The following is a 26313-nucleotide window of genomic DNA, read 5'->3' on the forward strand; positions in this document are numbered from 1 at the left end:
GTAGCCTTTGAGTGGGCTCAGCTTGGGCAGGGGCCACGTATCACTCTGAGAGAGTCAGCAGAGCTCCAGTGGACACCCCAGGCCCAGCACCTGCTGCAGGGCAGCCCCTCTCAGAGCAGCTGGGCGGAGAGCTGCAGGGAGGGATGGTGCCTCTGCCAGCTCCAGTTAGTCCCTTCACAGTCACATTACTGTAATGCAGCTGAGAAGGAATCTACCAGTTACAGGCAATGATTTACAGGACACAAGACGCTGCATTTCAGAGGTCTCCTGCGGGCCATAAAAAATATATTATGAAGAAATAATCTCCGTTGGAACTGGAGCTGCACAGAGAGAACACATGTCCAGCTGAGAGCAGCATTGAGCTTTGGTTCATTATGGGAAGTCTGTGCTCTTCCTCTTTTTGATTAATATTTTATTTTTCTCAGCTCTGAGTCTCTAGTTAATATTGGCACTTACTTTTTTTTCTCAGATGTTGCTTTTGCCCTGGGAACAGCACGGCTGAGACTCCAGTGGCAGGTTGCTCTGGAGGGGTTAATGATCCTGAGGGACATGGGACAGAGCAAGGGTAAAGACAGGAGCCTGGATTTTGGGAAATAAAAATTCAGGCTTGTTAATAATATCCTCTAGGAAATGGCCCTCAGGGAACCATGCACAGTTGGCAGATCTTTAAGGACACTTTCCGTAGAGCACAAGTGATCTCAATCCCTGGAGTAAGAGAACAGTCAAGGACAGCAAGAGATTAGCATGGCCAAGTTGAGACCTGCTGGTCAAACTGAAGGGGAAGAAGGAACTGCAGAGGGCAGTGGAAGCAGGGACAGCTGTCCTGGGAAGGGTATAGGACACTGTCCAGGTGTGGGGATGGGGCCAGGGCAGTTCAAGGCGCTGATCCTGCCTGATCAGCCTAGTAGCCTCCTACATCAGTGCTCAAAAGAGATACAAATGTCATCTATCTGACTTCTGTCAGGCTTTTTGACACAGTTGTCCCCCACATACACCTCTCCAAACTGGAGATAGGGATCAGATGAGTGGATTGTTTGGTGGATGATGAATTGGTTAGATGGTCACATGCAGAGGGTAGTGATCAATGGCTCAGTATTCAGATGGATATTAGTGACAAGTGGTGTCCCTCAAAGGTCCATACTCGGGCCAGTATTGTTTAGTATCCCCATGAGAGACACAGACAGTGGAATCAAGTGCACCCTCAGCTCACCTGCAGATGACACCAAGCTCACTGCAAGGAGTGTGAACCAAATGACCTTTAAAAGTCCTCAATTCATCTCTGTACCACAGCTATGCCCTAGCGATGCCAGCACTCTTCTGCTGAGAGGGACCATGGTGGTCAGGATACCAAGAGCTGTGATGTGTCCCAGTGGCACACCTGTGATGGAGAGAATCCTGGGATGCCCTAGCATGAGGGACAAGAGGAAACTCAGACACTAACTCATTTCTTCCCCTCACAAAATCCTTGCCAAAGCTGAAGCTGAGAACTGAGGTGGGAAGTGACAAAATGTGGAGCTGAGAAGAGATGGTGGCTGCTCCACAAAAACTGTGAAGGGAGAGGCTCCCAGTCCCAGTATGTTCCACCAAGGCTGGAGGTAGAGGTCCTAGAGAGCAGTATGTGACGGTTCAATTGGTCTTACCTACCCGTGCAACTCCTTGCACCTAAACTCTGAACCCTCCAGGCTTCAATAGACCCTTGGCTCCCCTGTACCAGCAAAAAAGCTGCTGCTCTCCCTCTGCCACCTCTCCTCAAGCTCCTAGGAAACAGCAGGCTGATGGGTGAAGCCCATCACTGTTGAAGATTCTCAGAGCCAGGGGACCCCGGGGTGGTGGATGTCCCAGTGGACCTGTCTGGATGCTCCAGTTTGGAGAGCTGGATTCGGGCAAGGGGCAGCAGGGCGAGAGGGTGTCAGTGCAGATATGGTCTAGGGGCAGAGGGAAGCAGACCATCCCTGGCTCGGTGGTTTCTGTTGAAGATGAGGAGCAGGGTCTGCAGAGGGTGGCTGGTACCGCTCCTGCCCGGGTGGATGCAGCACAGCGAGTGGGTCTGGGCTGGGGGCTGCTGGGGACTGTCCCTGGTACACCGGGACCCGTCCGGGACGGAGGTGCCCCGCCGGGGCTCTGCGCTCTCCCGGCTTTTCTCCTCGGCAATACCCTCGATGTTGCCCCGTTCCTTCAGCGCTGCCCCTGGCCTGACCCCGGTGATGTCCTGCTTCACGCGGTGCTGCCCCGCTTCGCCCGGCGCGGCTCCCCGCGGCCCGGCGGTACCGGCGCGGCTCCCCCCGGTCCGGCGCGTTCTCGGCAGCGGGGGCGGTCCAGGCCCTCCCCGCGCCGGGAGCGCGCTCCCGCCTCCCACCCGCCACAAAGTTTAGCAGCAGGAACTCAGGGCGGCAACAGCGCGGGGCCGGTGGCACCGGGGCGGCAGCGCTAAGCCCCGGTGCCCGGCGGGGGGGCCGGCGGCGACCGTGCCATGCGGGGCTCCCCCCCCCCGGCGGCGGCGGGGCGGGAGGGCAGCGGCGGCCCATGCGGCTGGGGTGGCCGGGCGGCGGTTGACACCATGTGCGCCCGGTGCCCGGGGCGAGGAGCGGGCAGCAGCCATGTCCCCCCCCGCAGCCCCGCCGGGGGTGCCGGGCGGGCGCGGCTCTAAGGGGCCCCCGGCGCGAAAGCTGCTCTGTATGTGCAGCCTCTCTCTCTGCCTCACCTACCTGTGCTATAGCCTCATGGGGGGCACTGGCCCCGCCGCGCTGCGCTCCCCCGCCGCGCTGCCCGGCACGGCGGCTCCGCGCCCCCCCGGGGTCCTCCCCGGCACGGCGGCCCCGCGCCCCAGCGCCAGCCCCAGCCCCGCCGCCCCGGCCCCCTCCGCGGCACCGACTCGGGCCTCCAACGGCAGCCGGGAAGGGGTGACAGGCTCCTGGCCGCAGTCGCCGCTGGCTCCCGGAGAGGTGATAACGGCGCAGAGCGGAGCCTTCGAGAGAGACCCGCAGGAGTCGAGCACCACAGACGAGGAGCTGAGCCGGGCCGGCAGCCCCGGCAGCCGCGGTGTCGGCGGCAGCACGACGCCGGACTACGGGGAGAAGCGGCTGCCGCAAGCCCTCATCATCGGGGTGAAGAAGGGGGGGACGCGGGCGCTGCTAGAGGCAATCCGGGCGCACCCCGACGTGCGTGCTGTGGGCACCGAGCCCCACTTCTTCGACAGGAACTACGAGAAGGGGCTAGAGTGGTACAGGTGAGTGGTACAGCAGGGGGATGTGGGTCCGTCCAAGCCGGGATGGGGGGGGGGTCCCGGCAATCGGGGATTCCCAGGAGACGGTCGGGAAGGGTCTCCGGTGTCCCCCGCACAGCAGCGAGATGGTGGGACAGGGACACCAGCAGTGGCAGGGCAGTGGGACCAGAACCCCAGGCAGTGTCACCGGAGGCGTCGGACGATGGCGGGTCCCGGGACCGCTGCGGGGGTCACCGGGGCTGCGGCAGGTGCAGAGCCCGGTAGCCGGGGCCGCTGTCGGGGCAGGCCGGGGGTCGGATAGGTGCCTCGCCTGGCAGCCGCGGCGATGTGAAATGCGGCTGTGTGATGGGAAAGTAGAGAATGTGTGGAAAAGGCCCTTTTCGGTACCTCCCGTGCACGGAGCTCACGGGCAGACCGTGCAGCTGAGCTGCACTCGGCGTAAATAGGTCAGTAATTAATAATTACTGAAATAAACAAGGCTGGAAGCTGCTCCAGGTGATGCTGGGGGCTTAGAAGGGAAGAGTGGTGCCGGCTCCTCAGTGAGCTGCAGGCTTCACTTCACTGCTCAGATTTGCTCTTTATTCAACAAGTCCCATATCAGAAAGTTCTTCCCCTTGATGGGACCCAATTCTGCTCGTGAGGAAGACTCCACATGTTGTTGTGTGACACAGCTAAGGAAACCTTGTATTAGGAGTCCTAATTATTAGAAGATGCTGGGCGGCGGTAATGAAGTGTTAAATGCCTTGGCTGGTTCAGTAAATCAATGGCTTGTGATAGCTCGGGGGGTTCTCTTTAAAAATCTCAAATTAAAGCCACTGCAGCACTTCAGTGGAGCTTGCAGGTCACTGGTGGTGCTGAAATTTACTCTTAAAAGCAACCCATGCTTGTGTTGTTTTAAGAAACAGTCTCTGGCTGAGCTGGGAAGTTGTGTCTTTGTGTTGCGCTGAGTATGGGAAGTGTTGAGCATGTTGAACATGAAGGGAGAATAAACAGAGGCAGTGAGTTAGTTACTGCTGGGGTCACTCATTAAAGTCGATGGCATTTGAATGCAAGGAGGTTCAGGCAATTTGCTGTAGCAGTTGTGGATGCAAAGCCTTAGGAACACTTTGTGTGGTGAAGCATCCACTTGGCTGTGTTAAAATGCTGAGGGGTTTTCTGGAGGGGCTTCAGTAGAGTGGAGATCAGCACAGAGAGAGCATGTTTGTCTCTGAGTGTTCCCCCATGAGCTGTACCAGTGTGGGGAAGCAGTTTAGGATCAGCTATGGTTGTGATGCTTCTATACCTAATTTCAGACATGGTGTCTTGTTTCCCTGAATTTTGCTGTTGGAAAAGCTTGCCTTGAAAAAACAAGTTTAGAAACTTGCTGGGAGAGCATATGAAGGGTTTGGTTTTATTCAAAATAGGCAGAAGATGAAGTGCTGGATGTGGCAGGCAACTGCTTTTGCCTCTAGACTCATGCTTACAAGGAAAGGGCTGGTGAGCCTCTAGTAGCTCCACCAGGAGTAAAGGCTCCACAGGTCTGTGCTTGCAGAATGCACATCGACATTTTTCATCCATGCAGTAGCTCTGTGGTTTGTTTAGCTCATTGCTGGTGCTCTGCTGTGCTGGTAGAGAGGAGGGGGAAGGCAGGGTCAGAGCTGGCCGGAGGATGTATGCTCTGGCCATGGGTTAAGTAACTGGCACTGGTGCACCTGCCACTGAGGATGTGCCCTGGTGGTTTAACCTCCAGCCATCTCCACACTGGCCCAGCCCAGCAGTGTTCTTCTTTCCTTGCTAAAGTTTTCCAGCAGTGCTGGGACAGGACACAGGTCACACAGTGCTGGTGACCTGTGCCTTGGTGGGGGCAATGGGTTTCCCCTGGTGCTGTGCTGGTGTCACAGACCAGGAGGCTGGTGTGCTTGGTGCCATGTAAACAATGAGCTAAAGCAGTGGGGGAAGCTGCCTTCCCCGCTGGCAGCTATTTCTTCTGACCTTCTCTGAGATCCCCTGATTGAGTGCACTGAGGGCTGGCTGCCTGCAGCTGAGTCCTGGGCAGAGTAATTGGAGATTTTTCCTCTCTGCAGAAATGTCAATTTTCTGTAAGCAAAGCAGCAGCTACTGAAGTGTTTACACCAGCAGCTCCTAACAGGGACTTCTACCACTTGTTTATATTTTGCATATAACGCTGCTTTATTTGTGCATTCTCAACTGTTAGCTTTTACTACTGCCAAGTTTGTTCTTATGAAGTGAAATGAGGAAGGAGCAGCCCCTCGGGATTCCTGGCTTTGTCTTTCAGCACAGAACATCTTCCAGTCTGGCAGAGCTACAGGGAAGAAGAGCAGTTTCCCCACCTTAGTTTCTCCCCTGTAAGACAGCACCTAAACGCTACCAATTTTTGAGTGTGTTCCACACTGGGTTTCGCACATCATTGCTGCCTTGAGGTTAGTCAATCGTAGACACTATGTCCAGGATCTGTACAAGGACAGTGGTTAGGAACAAGTAGGTGCAAGTAGAGCTTTCTGCCTGGTGGCTGGGGTGTGCCCATCACTCCAGCTCTGTGGTCCAGGCTGTGCTCTTGGTGACCCTGAGGGATGGGCTGCTTGTGGTCCCTTCAGCTCAGCAGACAAAGTCTGTAGAGAAACTGGAGTTCTCCCCACACAGGCTTGTTTTGGTGCTGTGCTGCCAGAGCTGTTTGTGTGCCTGAGATTTGTTAGTCCATACATCCCAATTCAGGCTGTCAGAAGGACAGGTATAGGGGCACAGCTTCCCTTATGCCGTGCCTCACACCGCCTGTGCGTCAACTGCTGTGGATGCATCTCCTAGCTTGCTTTTCTTCTGCCCCTTAATGCAGAGTATGAGCTGACCACTGTTACATGGTCTTAAAGCCTTTGGGAAGTGGCTATGAGCCTTTCCTTTTGTCAACACTCCTCTCTGACACATGTTACTGGTGGGTCTTCATCTCTCCAAGTCCAGGACACTGGTACCTGCCAGTAAGTTGTCTCTTTGGGGATGAACTTTGCTTGACTTCACCCCTTACAATATGTCAGGACTTGGTCTTACTGTGGATGATGGTTGTGGTAAGGAGCAGGGATCTGCCTTGCTTTTGGAAGTGGCTGGTGGCTCCACCTGCCCATCCTTTCTGAACCACAGGATGCTCTGTCCTGCCCCTTAGGAACTGCAGCTGGTGTTTGGGCAGTGCCCAAGTGTCCTTCTGCTCCCTCACAGATGTGGGGCAGCTCTTCCTGCCTGCTCAGCCCAGCCATGGGGTTAACCTCATGCACAGCCCCTCTGGCCAGGCTGGGCTGGAGGTGCTTGCCTGGGTGATGTGCCCCCTGCAGCACAGTGCTCATGCCTCAGTGGGCATGGCCCATGCCGTGAGCTCTGCCCCGAGCTACCCTGCAGCTGGAGGTGAACTGTGAGAGCCTTACTGAGCATGCAGCAATGACAGCAGAACGATGGGGAGACTTTGGAGGCCTCTGAGCACAGAAGGAGTTTAGCTGATGTCTACAAATGTGTGTTGTCAGCACAAACCAAAGGGATGCTGGGGATGTGCCTGAGGTTCTTGCCTGGGCATGACACAAGAGTGCAGGAGCATGAGAGGATTTTGTGGATAATGGGAACTGCACACTGAATACAGCATCCAACACTTGACAAAATTGTCTCCTTGTGGTGCTGGAGGGTTGGGTTTGGGGTCTGCTGTGACAGCCTTAGGAGAGGCCATGTGTCAGTGGGCTATGCCTGGGCTCTGCAGGGAGCCCTGGCTTTTGTGTGATTTTATGTGATGGGAGGAAAAGGGAAGGTGACACTGTTGGTACTCTGCAGCCACCACACTGCCTGTTTGTCAGTGGTTCCATCAATGGTATGGTGTAAAGTGTGTGGATGTGGACACCTCTGGGTGCTCAGACTGTTGGTGACCAGTCTGGAGGTGCCAGAGGAGAAATGCTTTTCGGGGACTGTGTGAGGAGAGTGGGGGCTCTTGGCACTGGGGTGGCTGGTGCTTTAGTTGGACTGTTCTGCTTGTGCAAATGACCAGCACAGTGGTCTTCAGTGCTTCAGCATCTTGGTGGCTCTCTGGGCTAGGTGGAAGAGCACAGTGCTTTGAGCCTGGTGCTCCCAGCTGCCTGCAGGCTCAGCACCATGGGGTGGTGCAGGTCTGTCTGGTCACTTCTAGGGTTGTCTTGACATCTCCTGTATAGCAGAAAACTGGAAATTCATAACTGGTTTGAAAACCAGTTTGCAGTTTTAACAGATGTGTGGTCTCCACAGTGCTGAGTCTCTGGTAGTGGTGAACTTCAGTTGTGGAGTTTGAAGCCTCACTGATTTGAGGACTGTTCCAGGTAGTCAGGAGTGACAGGAGTCTGGATGCGCATGTTGGGTTTCTCCTTCCCTCCATCTCAGCAGATCCCTTGCAGAGAAGCTGCAGCAGGGTCTCTGTAAGGAGACCACTCTCCTCTCACTCTGCCTGTGTGTGTCACCTCCTGCCCTTGTGCAGGGCGCAGCTTTGTGTGTGACACAGCCCCACTGCAGGGAGCAGCCACCACAATGAGTGTGCAGAGGGTTTGCATGTCTAATGCTGTTATTGCCTCCTGTCTGGGTTTGTTGGAGCCTTCTCCCCAACAGCCAGGCCCATGTGGTGCTCTGTCAGCTGCTGCCTTCAACAAGTAACAAATTATGCCATGCCAAGGAGCTCTTCTCCCAGCAATGACCGTGTGCTTCCAAGCCAGTGGTTCCAGGAGCAGCTGGCCATGGCTGTGGAGCCAGTGCTCTTGCTCATGTCCCTGCAGACAGGACACTCATCTGACAGTTCTGCTCCTCCCAGGGGTTGCTGATGTCCCACCTGCCCTCCTGTGCTGCTCTGGGGCTGGTGGGGCTGTTCCTCTGTGCCCTACTCTGGGGTGGTGCAGCCATCCCTGTGTGCACCAGGCTCATCCCACCTCCAAGCACCCAGCTCTTCTCATGATAGCAGCTGGCAGAGATGGTGCCAGTTGTGTCTGAGGAGATGTGATGAGCCCCCTGCCCCCCAGCATCCCTCAGCATCGGTTGGGCAGTGGTGGCTTAGGGCTGTTTCAGCTGGTCTCACATGGTGCAGCCCTTGCTGGGAGCTGTAATTGTGTTGCTGGGTAGTGCTGGTGGCTCTCCCATCAGCTCAGCATAGTCGGAAATCAAACAGCTGTCATCGAAGCCATGAGCCTGTGCTGATGGGCACCACAGGGCTCCTGCAGGGGACAGATGGATTGGGTCTGCTGCTAACGACCAGCACCGCTGCAGCAGCCTGCTGACAGCTGGATTGCTCTGCAAAAGGCCTTCCCAGCGTTCTGTGCCCTCTGCACTTCTGGGAACTTGGGGAAAGGGTATTGATTTTCTTTCTGGGACCTGCTGTGAGCTGGCTTTTGCTGAAATGTAGTGACTCAGCTGCCTCCCTGCTCTGTGGATCCAGTGTGTTGGGATGAATCTGGCTTGGAGACTGCACTAGTGTTTGTGTAATGTGGTACTTTCAGTACCTTGAACCCTTTGCCTTTGCTAAACATCTGAGACATGCATTGTGTTTCCTAGCCCAAGTCTCCCACACAGAGTGAGCCCATACCTGCACCACTGACCTCCCTCTGGTGCCTGAGTCAGGCTCTCACTGAAGCTGGTGGAGGCTCTGGGCTGAGCTGGATTATAAGGTGGAGGCTATGAGCAGGGGCCAGGCTCACTGCTGGTTAATGCCTGTATTTTGCCCATCTGGGTGCTGGAGAGAGCCCACTCTAGCATCAGGCATCAATTTTCTCCTTCACCTAGAGCTGCCATAGTGAGTGCACTGTGTGACAGTGCTGGGGGTCTCCTGCCCTGTGTGCATCAGGGTCTTCTCCCAGCCTTCCCCTTGGTTTCAGCTTCAGGGACAGGATGCAGGAATGACTCGAGCCTTTTTGCAGTGTGTCATCACCTGATGATGGTTATCCACAGGCTACTCAGCTGTAGCCATGGGAATGGCAGCAGCTTTCAACACCCGCAGCCCCTCCATGCTGTGCCTGCTCTTCTTGCAAAGAGGCTGAGAGCAGTGCCAGGACAAGGCGCTGTCAGGGAGGGCTCCAGATGCCTGCTCCCTCAGTGCTGGCTGCCACTGGGTGAGGTTGTGTGTTTGCAGGGCACGTGGTGCAGAGAGAGACGTGGGAGGGAAGATGGCACAGCTGAGAGCTGTAGATCCTGGGCACCTGTCCTGCTCAGCCCTGGCAGAGACATGGCTGGCACCACTCCCTCAGGCCACCATGCGCCACACCCAGCAGGGTCCTGCCCTACTCTCCCTGGTCTGTGCCTAGCTCCTGTGAGCAGGAGCAGCCCAGCACCTTGGGCAGGAGTGCTTGGGAGGGCTGTGAATCCAGGGCTCAGAAACCAGCCAAGTACAGCAGAGATGCCTCTTCCCTCAGCTTGAGTACCTGCTTCTAGCAGGTGTCACTGCCCATGGCAGGGCATTGGAACTAGGTGATCTTTAAGGTCCTTTCTAACCCAGACCAGTTTGTGATTCTAGGAACTTGTGGAGCATCCCTTGGAGCACTTGGGGAACCATCATATGTCACCAGGCCTGAAATAACCTGTCCAAAGAACTGTGCTTTCAAGAGCAGTCTCTGTTTCTGCTCAATAATCCACTAAGTAAAGGCTGCAGAGCTTTGCTGCTAATGGTTTAAGTGTTCGGGGTAGTGTCAAAGTTTGTGAGCTCTGCTCTGCCTGTGGTTGCAGCATTGCCCAAGCCTGTGGATGCTGCAGAACCCCCCAAAACAGGTCTGGGGAAAAGCAGCCTCCCCGGAGAAGAGAAAGGTGAAGGGTTGGTTGGTTGTGTTCAAGGTTTAAATGATGTGCCTGACCCCTGCTCAGCTTCTGATTTGGCGAGGCTTGCTCCGCTCTCTTCCAAGCCCAGCCTAGCAAAGGGGGAACAACAGGTTCTCAAAGAAAGTTATGGACAAAGGCTTTTGGTTTTCAAAGTGAAAATTCCAGCACAAATTGGTGACACCTTGTATCGAGAGAGGTCGGAGTCTTTGCTTTTCATGGATTTCTCTTACCTCTTGTTGTCATGGGGACTTCCTTCCCAGAGTCATTATATCATGCACTTCAGCAGAAATTTTATTGCTTTGGGGGCTGGAGAGGCTCATGTGGGACATTTCTCACTGCTTGTGGTGCAATACACAGAGGTAATTTCTTTCAAATGATTTTTGCTTGAAGTGGTTTCAATGAATTGAGAAGGGTAGGGGTGTGAATGAATGGCTGGAACGCTCGCACAGAGCTGAGGTGAGGAACATGCACGATCAAACTTTCCAGAGCATTAAGTGTGGATATTATAATTTCACCCTGCTATGTATGTAGGCAGCGGTCCAGTTTATCCTTTCTATTCACATTTTTTAAAGTATTATTTAGGATTTGAAGTGGTTTAAATGGGTTTCTTCTCCAATTTTAAAAAAGTTGAAAAGAAGCCCCTAAATTCCAGTCACCGTGAGGAATTCCTGCTTAGATCAAAGGAGCGAGGGTCAGCTCCAGCAAAGCTGCTGGATAGGGGGAGGCAGAGTGGCTGGGACAGGTTCCATCCCCATGCTGGAGCAGCTCAGTGTCTCTGGGACCATGAAGCCGCCATATGCTGGAGCTGCTGCTCGGACCTTGCTGTACATAATGGCTTGTGGGTATCTCTTCTACTTTTCTGGAGGAGCATGTGTGGTTGGGCTCCTGTCCCCTGTGATCTCAGGTGACCATCCCCAGAGCACCACTTGAATGGGTAGCTCCTTCCCATGCAGTCCCCCGCCCTGCAGTCTGTTTGTTTATTTAGGTAGCTGCTGTTTCCAGTCTAAGGAGAGTGTTTAACAGCCAACTGTTGGAATGCTGTTGAAGGGATTCGTATTTATTGGAGGGGAAAAAAAAAAAAGAAGAAGAAAAAAAAGAGGGAAAACCCCCCAACAAACCACAACCTCAAACCCCCTCCAACCTGTTTTGTCAAATCTCCCATTTCCATCCCCTGAGTCAACACACCAATTTAGTAAACGTTGCAAGCCACACTATTTTCCCTCTTGTCATATTATACATCCAGGCATCAAGGATGGATCATAAACTTGCTCTTTATGGCTTTAACATTTCAATTGCTAGTCACATTTTATGTAAATGAAGGTATTTACCTTGACAAGCTCTCCTGTGAAGTACGGTACTTCTTTAAAGAATTTATTCGGCAATATAAACAGGCCAAATGCTGAGGGTGGATGCAAAATTCACCACTGGTTTTTGCCACTAAGGAATGCAGGATCCTCTCAAAATACAGCCCTCCAGCCTAGTCAGTGCCTGGAGAAACTGAGGCAGGGGGGTGGGGGGGGTGGGGGAGAAGAGGCAATAGCAACAGGACATCAATGATCACCGCAGACCTACTAAACAGAGCTGGCTTAAGATAAAAATAACGCCAGCTGCCAGGCTTTGTTTTGTGTTATGGAGATTGCTGTAACTGAAGCCAAAATCTGATTTCCATTCCCTCCAGAGCCAGGCTGCAATGGACCTGGCTCCCTCCTTTATTAATGGGTAATCACGTTGGGTCGGAGCGGAACAGTGGTGCTGTGGTAAGCCCAAATTCACAGCTCTGCTTTGTTTTGGAGCATATCTCCTTTCATCTTGCATGGAGATGGGCACAGTAATAGAATATACTTTCTATTAGCCCTCATCCACATCTGCAAATAACTTTATTTCAGCCTCAGCTCTGCCCTTTCTCTATTTGTTCATGATGGACATTCATATAATTAAGCCAAGCAGCCAGCATGCTGGTGGAAAGCCAACGTCCGCTCAGCGCCGTGTTAGACCTGTGCTGGATTCAGCAGCTGACAGCAGGAGCTGCCATTGCCCAGCCAAGGAGGAGGCAAAGCACCCGCTCGGGGTGATGCTACTCAGCACAAGGCTCCAGTGGCTGTGGGACTACCTTGGGGGCTCAGCTGCTGTCCCCTGCTTAGGATCCACCTCTGAGCCTCCTCCAGCTCACCGTGGCTCTAAGGGGCTGTGCCACTGGGGTGCCTTGCTAATTGCTCAGCTCCAGCCCTGCTTACTTTAAAACCTTTTTGGGTCCAAAGTGCTGACTTGTGGAATGCTGGTGGCAGACCATGGATCCTGAAATCCTTGCTGCTGGAGGTCTTTAATTGGGCTTTGGCTCATCCCCATCGGACCTGTCCCCCGGGGAGCAGTGGCACTGATCCCACTGCTGCTTGCCTACACCATCAACACTTGCACCTCCCAGCTGGTTTGGGGTGATTTAGTTGAGCTGTGTTCATTACAAACCATCCTCTGCCCTGCTGCTCCAAGGGGCTGGTGGCTGCAGAACCAGCCAATCCCAGGGCATAGAGGTACCCCAGAAGGGGCTCTGCCTCCCCTGCCTGAGTTGTCAAGAACACAGAGGAAAGCAAACTGCTGTCATCACCAGTAGGGTGTGAACCTGAGAGGCTGGGGAGTCATGGGGATGCTTTAACAGGTGTGGAGGGAGGTGTGAATGTGGTGGCTGATACTGGGTGGTGGCTGGTACTCCCCCCATGGGCAGGGGAGAATGAATAATGTCAGGCCCTGGCAGCAGATGGGAGGCCTTGGCAGTGTTCTGCTCACCAATCTTAATTAGTGGCTGACCAAGGTAGATTGAATGTCTGGGCAAAGCAGAGCCAGGAAGCTGTGATTGCGTGCGCTGGTGTCCTCCGTCCTGGGGAACTGAATTCTCACAGGGTGAGCGCTTGTCAGTGCCCAGCATGCTAAGGGGAGCCCTGAGAGTCCCCAGCCAGCAACATGGGCAGTGCCCATCTGCCTCCTCCTCAATTAAGGGCAGAGCCACTTTTTGGGAAGCTCTTCATCTGCTGCAGCCGGTCAGTGCCAGGTGAACCAGCGTGGGAGGAGAGGGCAGGCAGCGCCGCTGGGTCTGCTGCACAGGAGCAGCAAAGGTTCCTTACTCAGCTCAAAATCCTCCAGAAACCCCCGGAAAAAAATCAAAGCACTGTGCAAAAATGCCTGAGGCAATAACTTCATTGGCAAACTAAGGCATCTCGCTGCGAATTTTGGAGACCCAGCAAATTGTGATGCAATTTCCTATGCAAAAGGGGTTTATCTCTATCTAAATATTATTCTGCATCATTACTCACTGTAGGGAAGCTGTTGCTCTCCTAGGTTAACTGATTGAACTTTGGAAATAAAGCTGCAAGGTCATTGTGTGAGGCGGGAGCTTGACTTTTATTGCTCCTAAATTGCTAGTGCTAGTGTTAGATGTAAGTGTACAGAAAATAGTGAAGTTTGGTACCGCTTTAGAATTAGGGAGATTAAAAGAGGGCCCTTCTGCAGCCTAGGCCACCTTGAACTTGATGTCTGTTTGGTATGTAAAATGTGCAGTACAAATAGCCTGACAATTAATGACAGAGGAAGAGCTGGGATGGATTTAAGGCTCAGGCTGCCCCTGCTTTCTGGAGGCTGTAGTGGCAGCAGGGGAATTGTGTTATTAGATCACTGCAGGCTTTCTGCTGGAGCCACTGCTGGTGAAGTTACACCAAGGGAGTTTATTATTGCCCTGTTCCCACAGAATTTTCTGCAAGGCCCTGGTCCTGGGACATGGCTGTCTCTGTGGGACACCTGTTGTATCTCCAACACCACCCTCTTAATTCGAGACCTGACAGCAGCTCCTCAGCCATTGCTGGTGGCAGGTGATGGTGGGGAGGTGCTTTCTCCTTGCCAGAGCCTTGGAGGAGCCCATTTATTAATGTGTAAGTTCCAAGCTGCTTATGACATCAGGGTGATGTGTTTAGAGCAGGGATTCCTGGCAGCCAGGGTCCCCACAGGGCACCACAGTGGATGCCAGTATGCTGCTACCCAGGTCAAGGTCCTGCCCACAGGTAGCCTGGTGAGGTGCTTGCAGTGTGGCTCTGCCAGTGTCCCCTATTAACTTCTGCTAATGCTTGGAGCATGTCACAGGCAGGGGAGAGAGCCTGGAGCTCTTCACTGTTCCCAGGGGATGAGGACTGGGGATGTTGCCATGGGGAGAGACTGGGGGGCTCTGCAGAGGTGCATGTTTCAGCCCCATGGTAGCTCTGAGGCTGGCTGCACAGCGCTAGCAGCTCAGGACAGAATTGGAGCCCTTGAGTGCTGGAGCTCCTGCCATGGGGGTCTTTGCTGCAGATCTTCCCCTCTATCTATGGTGTGGGCCTCCAGGAGGAGCCTGGGCACTGCACAACCCACTGGCAAACCCACACAGCCCAGGTGGACCTTAGGGTTTCATTGCAGGGCAAGCAGATTGAGGTGCCACAGGCTGTTTCTTGTGCCCTTGGGATGCAGATAGGGAGGTCATGGTAGTCCTGAATTGGTGCTGCTGGTGGTGGTGTGTAGTCAATGGCATGTCCAATCCAGCTTTTCTCCTGGAGCACCTTCTTGCTCTCCTTGGAGCAGTCATTTTGTGTGGTGGTGCCTCTGCTTAAACGTACAAAGCAGAACGTGTTGCTCCTTCTTCATTAAGGGGATTTATATCCTTGGTGCTCCTTGCTGGGTGACTTAGTGCTGTAATGAAGAACATGAGCACTGCCTTAATTAAAATGCAGCCCTCTACACTACTACATATATGTGGCCACTGAATATGAAGGTTGACTGAAAACAGTGAACTTAAAGGTTTGTGGCAGGCTTAACTGGTGGTGTGGGACACAGGACGTGATTTGAGATGAGGTGCCCAGCCCTGCAGCCATGCCAGCCTGTGCTCAGTCTGGCAGCAACAGGGTCACAGCCACCTCCACAGCCCCTCACCTGGCAGGCAGCAGCCAGGTCACCATCCCGTCCCTGCTGGGCAGCAGTATGGTCTCAAGAGTGTCTGCTGCCCATGAGGGTGGCACTGAAAGGAGGGAGAGGTTGTGGAGCACCTCAGGGTACTTGTGCCCATCGGTAGGCAAGACAGGGGCAAGGTGGGCACCTTGCCCTGTGCGTAGCTGCTGATGGGATGCGGTATCCCCTGTGCTCACTCCCAGGCTGGCCTGTTTCAGGAGGGGTGGTGCAGAGCAGCCTAATGAGCCAGAGAATTTGCTCCGTGATATTACTTAAAACCCCATCTTGTAAATGCAAACATTGCTTGCTCACTTTTGGAGCTGGGCACTGCCATCAGTGCTGGCACTGTTATCAGTTCTGAGGATATTTTGCATTCACAGATTTGCAGTTCCCAGGTCCATGAATATTCAGGCTCCCGCTCGCCCTTTCTGTCGGTGCACTGCACCTCTCTTCTCCTTCACTCCCTTTTCTTTTTTTTTTTCCCCAGCCGATTCAATTAGTTCTATTTGCTGCTTTAGCAATAAAACAATTCCCTCTGTGGCATTAAAATGAGTTTCTTTCATTATTTCATTTGGCTTCTGGTTGTACGTTGGAGGAAGGGAGGGGGCTGTGCTGTCTGCCTGCCCCTTGGCAGCGGTGGCTGCAGTGAGGACCCGGGATGTTCTTGGGGCAGCATTAAGCATTAATGAAGGGCATTTGGTAGCGCAGAGGGGCGGGATCGTCCCTGGGAGAGCTGCTCTGGCAGCCGTGGTGCTATCTGACCTATCCCAGGGACTTTCAGGAGGACTTAGGCACCCAAGCTGCTGCAACCCCGGCATGCTGTGGGAGCTGGGTATAGTGGGTGCCTGAGCACCTAGTGCCTCAGGGGCAATGACATGCAAAGACTGAGCCCATCTTGAGGCACAAGTTCATCTGAGCTGAAACAATTAGAGCCCAGCAGATCTGTTCTTGGCAGCAGGCAGAGTGGGGCAGCGGGGGCTGGTGCCAGTTGAAGGTCCAAGACCTGTTTTCTGCTGAAGCAGAGCCCAGCGTGGCACAAGGAAAGCGCTCAAGCATCGTGAGAGCCAGAATAACCATGATTATGTGGGCAGGGTACACAAATAATTACATGTAATGCCAGGACTCCCTCGTCAATCTGCTCTTGGAGTGCCCTTTTGGGGGGCTGAGATGGCGTCAGGTAGCTGTGGAGTACTAACAGACCCATAAATCATTCCTGTTTCACACTGTGCTCAACACAAATCATATTAGGTACTACACTGAAGAGCATCTAAGTAGAGAAAAGAGAAAAGACAAGGCAGAAAGAGGAAACTAGATTTAAATCTAATTGCTTTTCTGTGGCGAGTGCCTTGCTGCTGTTGGCTGGGACGCGGTGGCACGCTCAGGGAGGGGGGTGGGAGCGTTCCTCCTCCGCTCCCCCAGCCGGTGAGCAGCCAGCGCAGGTGTTAAAGGTGGGTGAGAGCAGCCCTGCCTTTGTGTAGGCAGCGTCGGTTCTTTTAAATTGCTTTTCCTCCCCTCTCTGTGACTAGGGAAGGGTAAAACAGTTGCACTGGTTCCAATTCCTTTTTCATTATGAGATTAAATCTAGAACCAAATGAGAATTTCCAGGCTGGCAGAGCAGCCGTGACCCCCCACGGTCTGACAAGCTCCTGGCTTCTTGGAGAAGGAGGTTGGTGCTTTTCTTCTCCCCATGGAAGGGCCAAGCCACTCTGCAGTGGGCAGCAGGGCGATGAGCGGTGCCTGCTGCATCTCAAAGTGATGTGAAACCGTGGGATGGGATGGGACAGGATGGGATGGGTGGCTGCTGGGCATGTCCTGAGGAAACTGTTCAGCAGCTATTAGCAGTGGGTGAAGGAGCTTAACAGGGAAAGGTGTCTGTTTGGGATGGAGACCTGTTTTAATAGGAAGAAAAATTGGTGTGTACAGCAGGGTAAGTAGGACTGCAAAGTTAAGTAATTAATCACCCCGGTGGTAACTTGGAAAGGAAATAAATGTGATAAAAGGATTTGTCTGAGTAGATTACAGGCAAATTAGAAAAAAAAAAAGGAGGAAAAAAAAAAAAGGAGGGGTCATCACAGACCTGGGAATTGTGCTCTACAGAAATCTTCAATCATCCTCACAATCAATTCTACATTTCCTTAATGGGGGAGCGAGCCGCGGCCTGCTCCATGCTGCCTGAGATTAAGCGCCAGCTGCACGCCCTCGTTAGATGGAATATTGAGTATTTGTCTCTCAACAATACATTGGGAAATGGTTTATTTCCCTACGAGCTCTCTGGCAATGCATTTTAGGTGCTGCAGCCTGAAGGGTGCAATACAGCCCAGCAGCGCCTGCGGCCAGGCCGCGTTGGGCACCCCCATGCCCGCAGCGTTTTCCCCCGAACTGATTGTTTGTTTCTGGAGACAATTACAGCGACTTTATTATCCAGCGTATGTTTTCTGCAGCAAACAATCTGCTTTATGGGTTCCCCTAGTAAAATACCAAGTGGCTGAGCTCACTGATACCGTTCCATTGTGTTGTGTTCCCTGACCTTTAAGGAACTCGCAATCCATAATAAGGGGTTCTACAGCAGAGCTGCTGCTAGAAGCCTTGGCTTCTGGGAAATGGGCTCTGCAAATAAGTGGAGCCCAGGTATGAAAGGAATAACGAGGCACTTTAACCCCTTGGCTGCTGGGCTGGGTTTGCCATCCCTGCAACGAGCTGCTGTCAGGACGGGTCTGCATGGGGAGGCTGGAGAGAATGGCATGGCTCAGGGTATCCTCTTGTCCCTCTCTCTGGAGGCAAGGTGATGTGGAGGGGACATGATCTTGGTGGTGGGTTGACTGCTCTGAACAGGCAGCTTTCACACTGTTGCCTGTGCCCTTGCCCACTGTGCTTGGTGCTTGGCAGTGGCACAGCACAGGCTGTGCACTGCTGCAGCCCTGCTCAGTGGCACAGAATTGTTTAATCCTGCACTCCTGGCTGTTCCCTCTGCCTTGGGTCTCCTGCTGCAGGCAGAGGCACCAGCAAGCTCCACTGTGGACAGAGGAGCCTGCATGTGTCCCCTTGCCCAGCTGGTGGCATGAGGATCTTGTCACCACCAGTGCAAGCTCTGAGCTGCCACTGGAGAGTATGGGCCTGACCTCCTGATCCCTGGTCTCCATCTGCCAGGACCCTGGAGGGATGCAGTGCTGCAGCTCATTGATCCCATGGCATGGTGGAAGCCACTTCATCATGTGCCCACATCATCCCTTAGCTCAGGCTGCTCTTCTCCCATCTGGAATTTAACCACAAGGTGCTTAGGAAAGGTCTGCAAGTCTTGGTCTTGCCCAGGGATGGAGTGACTCTGACTTGCAGATCAAGTGGTGCCATCTCCTCAGGGAGGGATTTGTTGTCCACCAGCTCATGCTGCTGATTCCTCTCTACATCTCTCCCAGCATGACCAAGAGGTGCTCCGGCCTGTGCAGGGCACAACACTGCTGGGAAGGCCTTGGGGAGTCTCAGCATGGCAGGGCCATTGTGTCCCCTGGGGCCAGAGGGGTCCCCGTGCAGTGTTACCTTGCCTCTGCCTGGGGGACAGCTGCTGGGTCTGCATCCCATGCTCAGCTCAGATGCAGTTCCAGGCATTAGTCACTGTTTAATTGTTCTGATTGCTTCTGTCCCACGTCCTTCCACAGCTCTCATGCTTCTGAAGGCACTTGAGTGATTTTGTGTGGCTGAGTGAAAGGTGGGGGATCATCAGGACTCTGCTGGACACAGGGGACTGGCGAGAGACAGGGAACTTGAGCAGGGGAAGAACCATGTCAGAAGTTTTTGATGATTGCTTTCTCAGCAGCTGGAGGACAGCTTGTGCCCAGCTTTAGGTTGTGGCTTTTTCAGAAAGTTTTCTTAGCTTGTTGTAGGGACTTTTGGCAGAGATCTTTAGGAAGCAACTTTTCCACTGAGGAGCAGGAGATCAGAGAGCTGTTCCCTTCAGCGCTCGAGTGTGCATGAACTTGCCAGGATAGCGTTTGAGGCTCTGCTAACCTCCTTAAAGGTCACTTTTTGATCCCATCAAATACCCTTTTTACCTGGAGATAAGATTTAGAAATGAAAGACGAAAGAGAAAGAGCTTAAGAAATCAGGAGAACCTGGGAGCTGGCTGCGCACGCCCAGCTTGCGGCAGGGAAGAGATGAAAGCAGGAGCTGGCTGCAGCTGGGGAATGGCTGAGCAGGGTGGGGATGGAGTGGGAGCAGAGCAGTTGGTGTCTCTGGGGCTGTCAGGCAGCCCTGTGGCATGGCCAGGCTGGCTGCACCGGGCACCCTGTGCCACCGGTGCTGCCCTGCCAAAGCTGCTTCCTGCCACTGCTGCTGTGGCTGCTGAGGAGGCTGTGGTGAAGGAGCCCGTGGCAGGCCAAGGTCGTGGCTGAGGTCAATAAATAATACATGGCAATTAATCTTGGAAACCTGCTCCTGCGAGGAGAGAGGCGAGGACACTGCGGATCTGGGCCGGGCTGCCAGGCGCAGGCTTTGGCTCCGTGTCAGCCCTGGCCAGTCAATGAAAGATAAACCTCTGCCAGGGTGCTGGGAGCCGGCCGTGAGTCACTTGGCACTGCTGGCACTCTCCCACTGCCAGAGCCAGGGGCCGTCGGTGCCCTCCCTGGTGTGGGGCTCCCTGGATGCCCACCCATGGGAGCCGGCAGCCTTCACGCGTGCCCGCCGGGAGCCCTCTGTGCTGGGGGCTCTGGCAGTTGTTTGCCTTTTGCTCTCTGTTCCCACCTGAGACGTCTCAGCACGTGTGAGCGTCTCCTTGAGACCGCAGCCTTCAGCAGGTGGTAGCACTCACAGCTTTTTGCCTTTTTCTTCTTTTTTCTTATTTCTTTCAACCTGTAGTAAGGATTTACAAAGGAAACCTTGACTTTTAGATTGATTTTTAAATAAGCATGTATTTAGCTGTTAGTGCTTGAAGTACATATTGGACTATAGTCTTCTGCAAACAGAATATTCTAATTGATCTTCCTAATAAATAATGAAAGCCAGCCCTGCCACACGGAATTCAAGGTTACACCACGTTTGTGGCAGCACCCCTGGGGAGGTTTTTTTTAATGCCTAAAAAATTATTTCCTTTTAAAAAGGGAAAAAAAAAACCCCAAACAACATGGGGGAGGGGAAGGAAGGAAGACTGAATGCTGAGGTTTCCTCTCCAATTTCCTTTTGTTGTTTTCTCGGATGTAGTTAGCAAGTGTCACAGTTTGAGACTCTCACATACGTGTAAAGCTGAACTGGACAGCTTTTCCTTCTCCCCACCTCTTGGGAGCATGGGCGTGGGGCAGGATAGGGCCAGAGCCCTGTGGCTGGGTACAGGTAAGGACGGCAGCTCTGCAGAAGTCACCAGGGGGAGGCTGCTGCCCGCTACTGGAACCTGAAATCGGCTGGGGGATCACTTCTAACGTTCAGTCTCCTATCGATCAGCGCCGTGATTATCTCTTGGCTGTGGCATCGGCAGCTTCAAGGAGCCTCCGCTGCTGGCATGCCCCTTGGACAGAGAGCTGTTGGGGCTGAGGACTGGCTCTGTACCAGGAGCCCACACAGAGTTCAGTGCTCTGGCCCTGGGACTGGACAGGCTCTGCTCCAGCCCCAGGGACCAGTCAGAGCTCTCCATGGGGACATGGGGACTGTTGGTGTCCCCATGTGCTCCCACAGTTTGCTGTGGGCTGGGGTGCAGGCAGCTGGTGCTGTGTGAGGCATACAGCCTGGGCAGCTCAACCACCCATGCCAGGACACCATGGGCGAGGGACAGCTTTTGGGACTGGTGCAGAACAGCCTGCCTTTGTCAGCCAGTGTCCTGCTGCAGATGTGTCCTGGCAAGCCTGAAGACCACCCGTAGTGCTGGGTCACCAGAGCCCAGCAAACGGGCAGTGCCAGCAGGGCCGTGCAGAGCTCAGCGGCTCGGGAGCCAGGTTATTGCCATTTGCAAACGTTGTGCAGATTCTCAGCTTGTAGAGCAGGAATTAATCACTCAGTGACACTGCAATTACCATGCAGGATAGGGCATTTATTTGGCATTTAACTTGTAATTAGGGGAAATAACTATTTCTTCCCTGCACGAAGAAAGTGCAAACTGCAAATGGCCAGGTCTGACCCAGTGAGTTTGTGCAGCTCAGCCGCAGTGGCTTTGCCACAGGGCACAGAGATTTTTTGTCCAGCTAAGGTGAAGCCTGCCATTAGAGCTGACATTTGTAGCAGGCATCCCTGCTCCATGCAAAAGCCTCCCACACTCCGGACTGACGGCAGTGATGGAGCAGTGGGGATGGGGGGTCGTTGTAGGGCCCCTGCTTGGTACCCTGCCTATGCCAGTGCCCATGGGGACATGTCCAGGGCACAGGTCAGGGCATCCCTGTGCATATAAGGAATCACTCCCTAAAATGTTTGATGTTTTCCCCTAATAACCTCAAACTTCAGCCCAGGGATTAGGACAGAGGTCAGCTGGCCACCCAGTATCAGGCTGTGTGCAGCTGTGTGCCTTTGAGAGTTCTGTGATTCAATGACTCTGTGACTCCAGGGATGGGGCAGTTGTTCCAGCCTGCCAGCTGGGCAGGGCTGGAGGGGTGCTGTGATGCAGAAGGCTAAAACCAGTTCCAAACATCAGAACTCCTGATTTCTGAACAAAATTCTAAGAACCTAGTGGCTGGTAGCTGGCACTCTGCTCCCACTGGGCACAGGGCAGCAGGCTGGGGCTGCACCCGTTTGCTGCTGTGCCTCTTGATGCCACCCTGCTGCTTGTTGCAAGGAGCCAGTCTCCTGCAGGGTTGAGAGCAGTGCTCAGGGCTGAGCCAGCACAGCTCTGCCAGGCAAGAGGAGACATTGCCATCGTCCTTTCCTGCTGGCAGCCACTGTCCCCACCAGCTGGAGTGACAACACGATCAGCCAGCAAAGGCAGCATGAGATAAAGTGCTGCTGGCACCTCATGGGAAACTCACTTAAAAATATTTTATTTAGGTGCATGTGTGTGAACTTCTCTGCTTCTCTGCCCCTTGCTTCACACCACAGAGAACATTGCCTGGAGCGCAGGCTCCTGGCTGGCTGGAGCCCCCTGACTGAGGAGAGGACAGGGATGCAGGGCCAAGTGCATAGAGCATCCAGGACCAGTGTGCTGTCTCCTGCCTTGGCAAGACTGCCTCATGGGCAGCACCGGGATTTTCCCAGGGTGTTTGGAGCAGTCAGGTGTGGACCTGCAAGGCCCCATGGGCTGTTCAGGGTAGAGCAAGGGAACACAGAAGGGTGTCAGGAAAGGACAGAGGGATTGATGCAGGCAGGACAAGAGGCTGCAGCTGGTGGCTGTTTATCAGCAAAACTCTAGTTTGGCCTTATGTTTGTTCTGGGAGGTCCTGATGAACATGGTGGGGGCATGTGTGCAGAGAGTGCAGAGAGCTGGGGTGGGCAGAGAGGAGTCCTGCGAGTGGGAGCTCCTGGGCTGTAATCACAGCCAGGAGGGACCCATTGCTGTGAAATCTCCCAGGCAGTGGACACTACCTTGGCATCACCTCACCATGGCACCTGCAGCTGCTGCTCCCCCTCTGTGGGTCTGGTTGTACCTGCCCTCAAGGCATGTTGTAGAGTCGGAGTTAATTAGTGCTCATAAAGCCCCTCTGCATCCTCAGAGGGGAGCAGAACATCTGAGCTGCTGTGATCATTTCCTAGGCAATGCAATTAGTTTAATTCTGGAGAGTTCCCAGCCAGGCAGCCCTGTCCCCAGCCACCACGCTGTCCCCTTCACTGCCAGCTCACACTGTCTGCCAGGGAGGAGACAGCAGCACTCTGCCCTTGCTCCCTGTGAACACCTCTGCCCCCCAGCCCCATCTCTGGTTCTTGAATCATCCCCAGTTGTCACCCATTTGTCCCATTACTGTCCTGATGTCATCATGACCTGTGGCTCTATTCACAGCAGCCACCAGTGATATCATGAACAGAAGAAGAATAAAAGTCATCCCATTTATCCTCAGCTGGTTACCTCCATGTGAGATATGGGGATACCAATCCCTGCTCTCCAGCTGCAGAGTGGTCTGGAGGACCCCATCATTGCTGAGCTGTTGGAAGCCCAGATAAAGAATGTGAATCCAAACAAGCCTCTGCTCTGGTGACAGTCTCCTTTTTCCATGCTGCTTCTGGACAGCTGATGTGTGGGACAAACTCTCTCTCAGGCTAGCTGCAGGCTCTTTGCAGGGCTGAACTCCTGTATCCTAAAGACTGGGCAGAATCTGAGTGTGCTGGGCAAGAGAGAGAGATCCTCCCTCATGGCCATTCTGGCATCCCTTCGAGCCTAGGACAGGCTGCAGGACTATCATATGTGGGTCACAGCTTTTGCCAGAAGACCTGAGCTGGGTGAGGGTGCAGAGCAGACTGTTGAGAGGCTGGCAGCTCACATGCCTTGCCAAGTGCTATCAGCAATGCTGTAACCACTGCTGCAGAGAGCAGGGTGGGCATGGCTGGGGATGGAGCAGCCTTGCAGCAGTGCAGCCGTGTCTGCAGGACAAGGTGGGGGCATCCAGTCGAGGGGGGGTTGTATTTATACACATAGATAGGTACATGTATGTTGTGTGTTGAACAGATTGGAAACTTGAGGGCCATCTGCTCAGCCTTAGGGGAAGCTAAAAGCCATGCTGGGCCTATGCTGAGGCTATGGGCCATGGGTGCCCACAGCCCACTGATTTCCTTCCACAGCCCATGGTTTGCTCAGTGCCAGCTCCAATGACCCAGAAGCTGCCTCGTGTGCATCTGGGGTGACCCTGGGACCAGAGCAGCTGGGCCAAGCCTGGGGATGGCAATGCAGAGAGGCTGTGCCCCTGTGCCCAGCATCACAGGGGCATCTCAGATCCATGGCAACCCCCAGACCCTTCCAGTTCAGCCTAGAATAAGGAGAGTGCTCACTTCTCTCCAGGGGAAGGATGCCCACTTGTGCCTGTCTCTTCACAAACTCTTCCTTTGGTACTGGCTCTTTTTAGCTCCCAGGACATGCAAACTGAGGACTGTCATCTCTCCCTCTGCCACAAATGAAGATGTCAGGGAGCTTGACTGGCTGTTAAGAGACCTGCCATTACCTTTTTCCTCCTCCAATTCTTGAAATCATTTCATAGGGATCCAATTTGCTCATTCATATTCACTCCTGCAAACAGGTTTGAGAAACCCTTTGTTAGTGGAAATGGTCTCTGAAATGTGCTGCTGTATTTCTTTTTGCTATTCTAATTAGCCTTTTAACTCGGTACTGCTTGTATTTATAGCTGGCTAATCCTCCCTCTCCAGTCCTCCTCCTCCAGCAGCGCATTTCCACCCTGCACAAGCCGTTTGCTCTTTCCTGTTTTCTGTTTCCCAGCTCCTTTGCTGCTGCTGTTTAAACGCTCCAGCTCTTGACTGAGCTTCCTGATCAGACACAGGGTCTCCTTTGCTGTAGCACCTTTCCCCAAGCCAGATTCGGCTCCGGGCTGGCAGAAGCCTTTGAGCAGCTGCCTCGCTTCTCTCCTTCAAGATTATTTCCAGACTGTCAGTTTTAGCTGCTGGGCTCCTGCAAATGTAGGCAGCCCAGGGAGGGAGCAAAGGCGTCCCTGGTCACTCACACTGACGGGAGCCTCCTGCATGACTTTGGAAGCTGTGGTCTCATGCCCTGACTTTGAGGAGAGGCTGAGGGAGCTGGGGTTGTTTAGCCTGGAGAAGAGGAGGCTCAAGGGAGACCTTATTGCCATCTACAGCTACCTGAAGGGTGGTTGTACCCAGGTGGGGGTTGGTCTCTTCTCCCAGGCAACCTGTGACAGAACAAGAGGACACAGTCTCAAGCTGTGCCAGGGGAGGTTTAGGCTGGATGTTAAGAAGTTCTTCCCAGAAAGAGAGATTGGCCTTTGGAATGTGCTGCCCGGGAAGGTGGTAGAGTCACCATCACCAGAAGTGTTTAAAAAGAGACTGGATGAGGCACTTGGTGCCGTGGTTTAGTCGATTAGATGGTGTTGGGTGATAGGTTGGACTTGATGATCTCGAAGGTCTTTTCCAACCTGTTTAATTCTGTATTCTGTACCTTCTCAGCCAGCACCATCCAGAGCAACATCTTGCTCTGATCATCTCAGCTTCTTCTCCTCGGAACAGCCTCTGCATCCATGCGGAAGGAGCAGCGTGACCAGATTTGTGTCCCCATCCATCATCCTAATTAATCACCAGAGTTTGAGATGGGTTTTTACTTTTGGATGCTTTTATGTACTTAGGAGCTGGGATGAGTTGCTTGGCTGTAGTTTCTGGGTAAGCCCCTCAGCTTAGTGAGTTGTGGTCTCCCTGGGCGGGGGGTGTAAGCATGCACTTATCCCCCAAAGCCAGTGGGAGAGTACCCTGTAAGAACCCTTTTTGCCGCGCGCCTTGACTTAGGAACAATTCCCCTGCTAATGCTTTGCTCTGCATTTACAAAGCTTAAGATAACTCAGAGCTCTTCTGGAGCGGTGCCAAATGGTAGCATAAAATATCAAAATGTCTTGCATGGTGCAAAGCTTTATCTGCAGGCTGGAGATGTCAGGCTTCCCCTTTATGGGCCCTCCTGCCAGAGCTTTTCATAGCATGCTTTTTCAAAGAGCAAATGTGCAGGAGATCTGCTGGCTTAGCGCAATCCCAAATGCAGATCAGGCTTAGGGCCCTCGCACCAGGTAGGAAGATTCCAGTGCCAGTTAAATGTGCTGGGTTGTGCAAATCTCTGGCTGTGGCAAGGAGAAGGGGAGCGCAGACAGATGGTCTGGCACAGAGCTCACGCTGGGAGCCGGGAGCCTGCAAGGCACAGATCCCAAAACTGGAATTTTGGGGTTGTCTGGTGGCTTAGTCCCTTAAAGATGTGACAGTGAAGAGTCCCAACTCCCAGTCACCACAGTCTGGGTCCCACTACCACAGGTCACAGTTTTCACAAGTCACTAAGCACGTTGTGTCCTTGCGAGGTGGACTCGAGCTGTCTCAATGCATAGTGACCACACAAGCAGAGCTGGCACTGCTAAGCTGAAGAGCATCCCCTGGGCGGAGGGAAATGCCCTCAGTGGTTGGGGCAGTGGGTATGGTGCAGCATTGGGCGTGAAGGGATGATGGGAACATGTGAACTGGGCACTGCAGGACCCAAAGTCTGTGCATGGAGGATGTCAGTGCTGGGGAACATCAGGGGAATGTGCTTCTCTGCTCTGAAGAGCTGGAGCAACAAGGCTATCAGCACAACAGGCTCAACAGGGAGAGGAGAGTTGCTGGGGAAGAAGAAGGGCAGAAAAGAGGAGGATGTTTAAATACAAGGCGGTGGTGAGTGCAGGGTGAGGAGGCTGTGCTTGTCAGGGACTCTGAGGAGATGTAGGGGAAGCCAGGGCTTTCTTCCTAATAGCACATTT

General features: G+C 53.6%; 1 protein-coding gene across 1 annotated transcript in view; it reads left to right on the forward strand.

The window, feature by feature from the left end:
* The first annotated feature begins 2597 nt into the window (after positions 1–2597).
* Positions 2598–26313, forward strand: part of HS3ST4 (heparan sulfate-glucosamine 3-sulfotransferase 4) — a 60407-nt gene continuing 36691 nt past the window's right edge. The window contains exon 1 of the mRNA XM_068146927.1: positions 2598–3226. Within this exon, the coding sequence (XP_068003028.1) occupies positions 2598–3226 (629 nt within the window). The remainder of the gene's footprint in view (positions 3227–26313) is intronic.

The sequence above is a fragment of the Melanerpes formicivorus genome, unplaced genomic scaffold (genome assembly GCF_026170545.1).
Source record: "Melanerpes formicivorus ecotype bairdi unplaced genomic scaffold, bMelFor1.0.p_v2 SCAF_14, whole genome shotgun sequence".
NCBI classification, from domain to species: domain Eukaryota; kingdom Metazoa; phylum Chordata; class Aves; order Piciformes; family Picidae; genus Melanerpes; species Melanerpes formicivorus.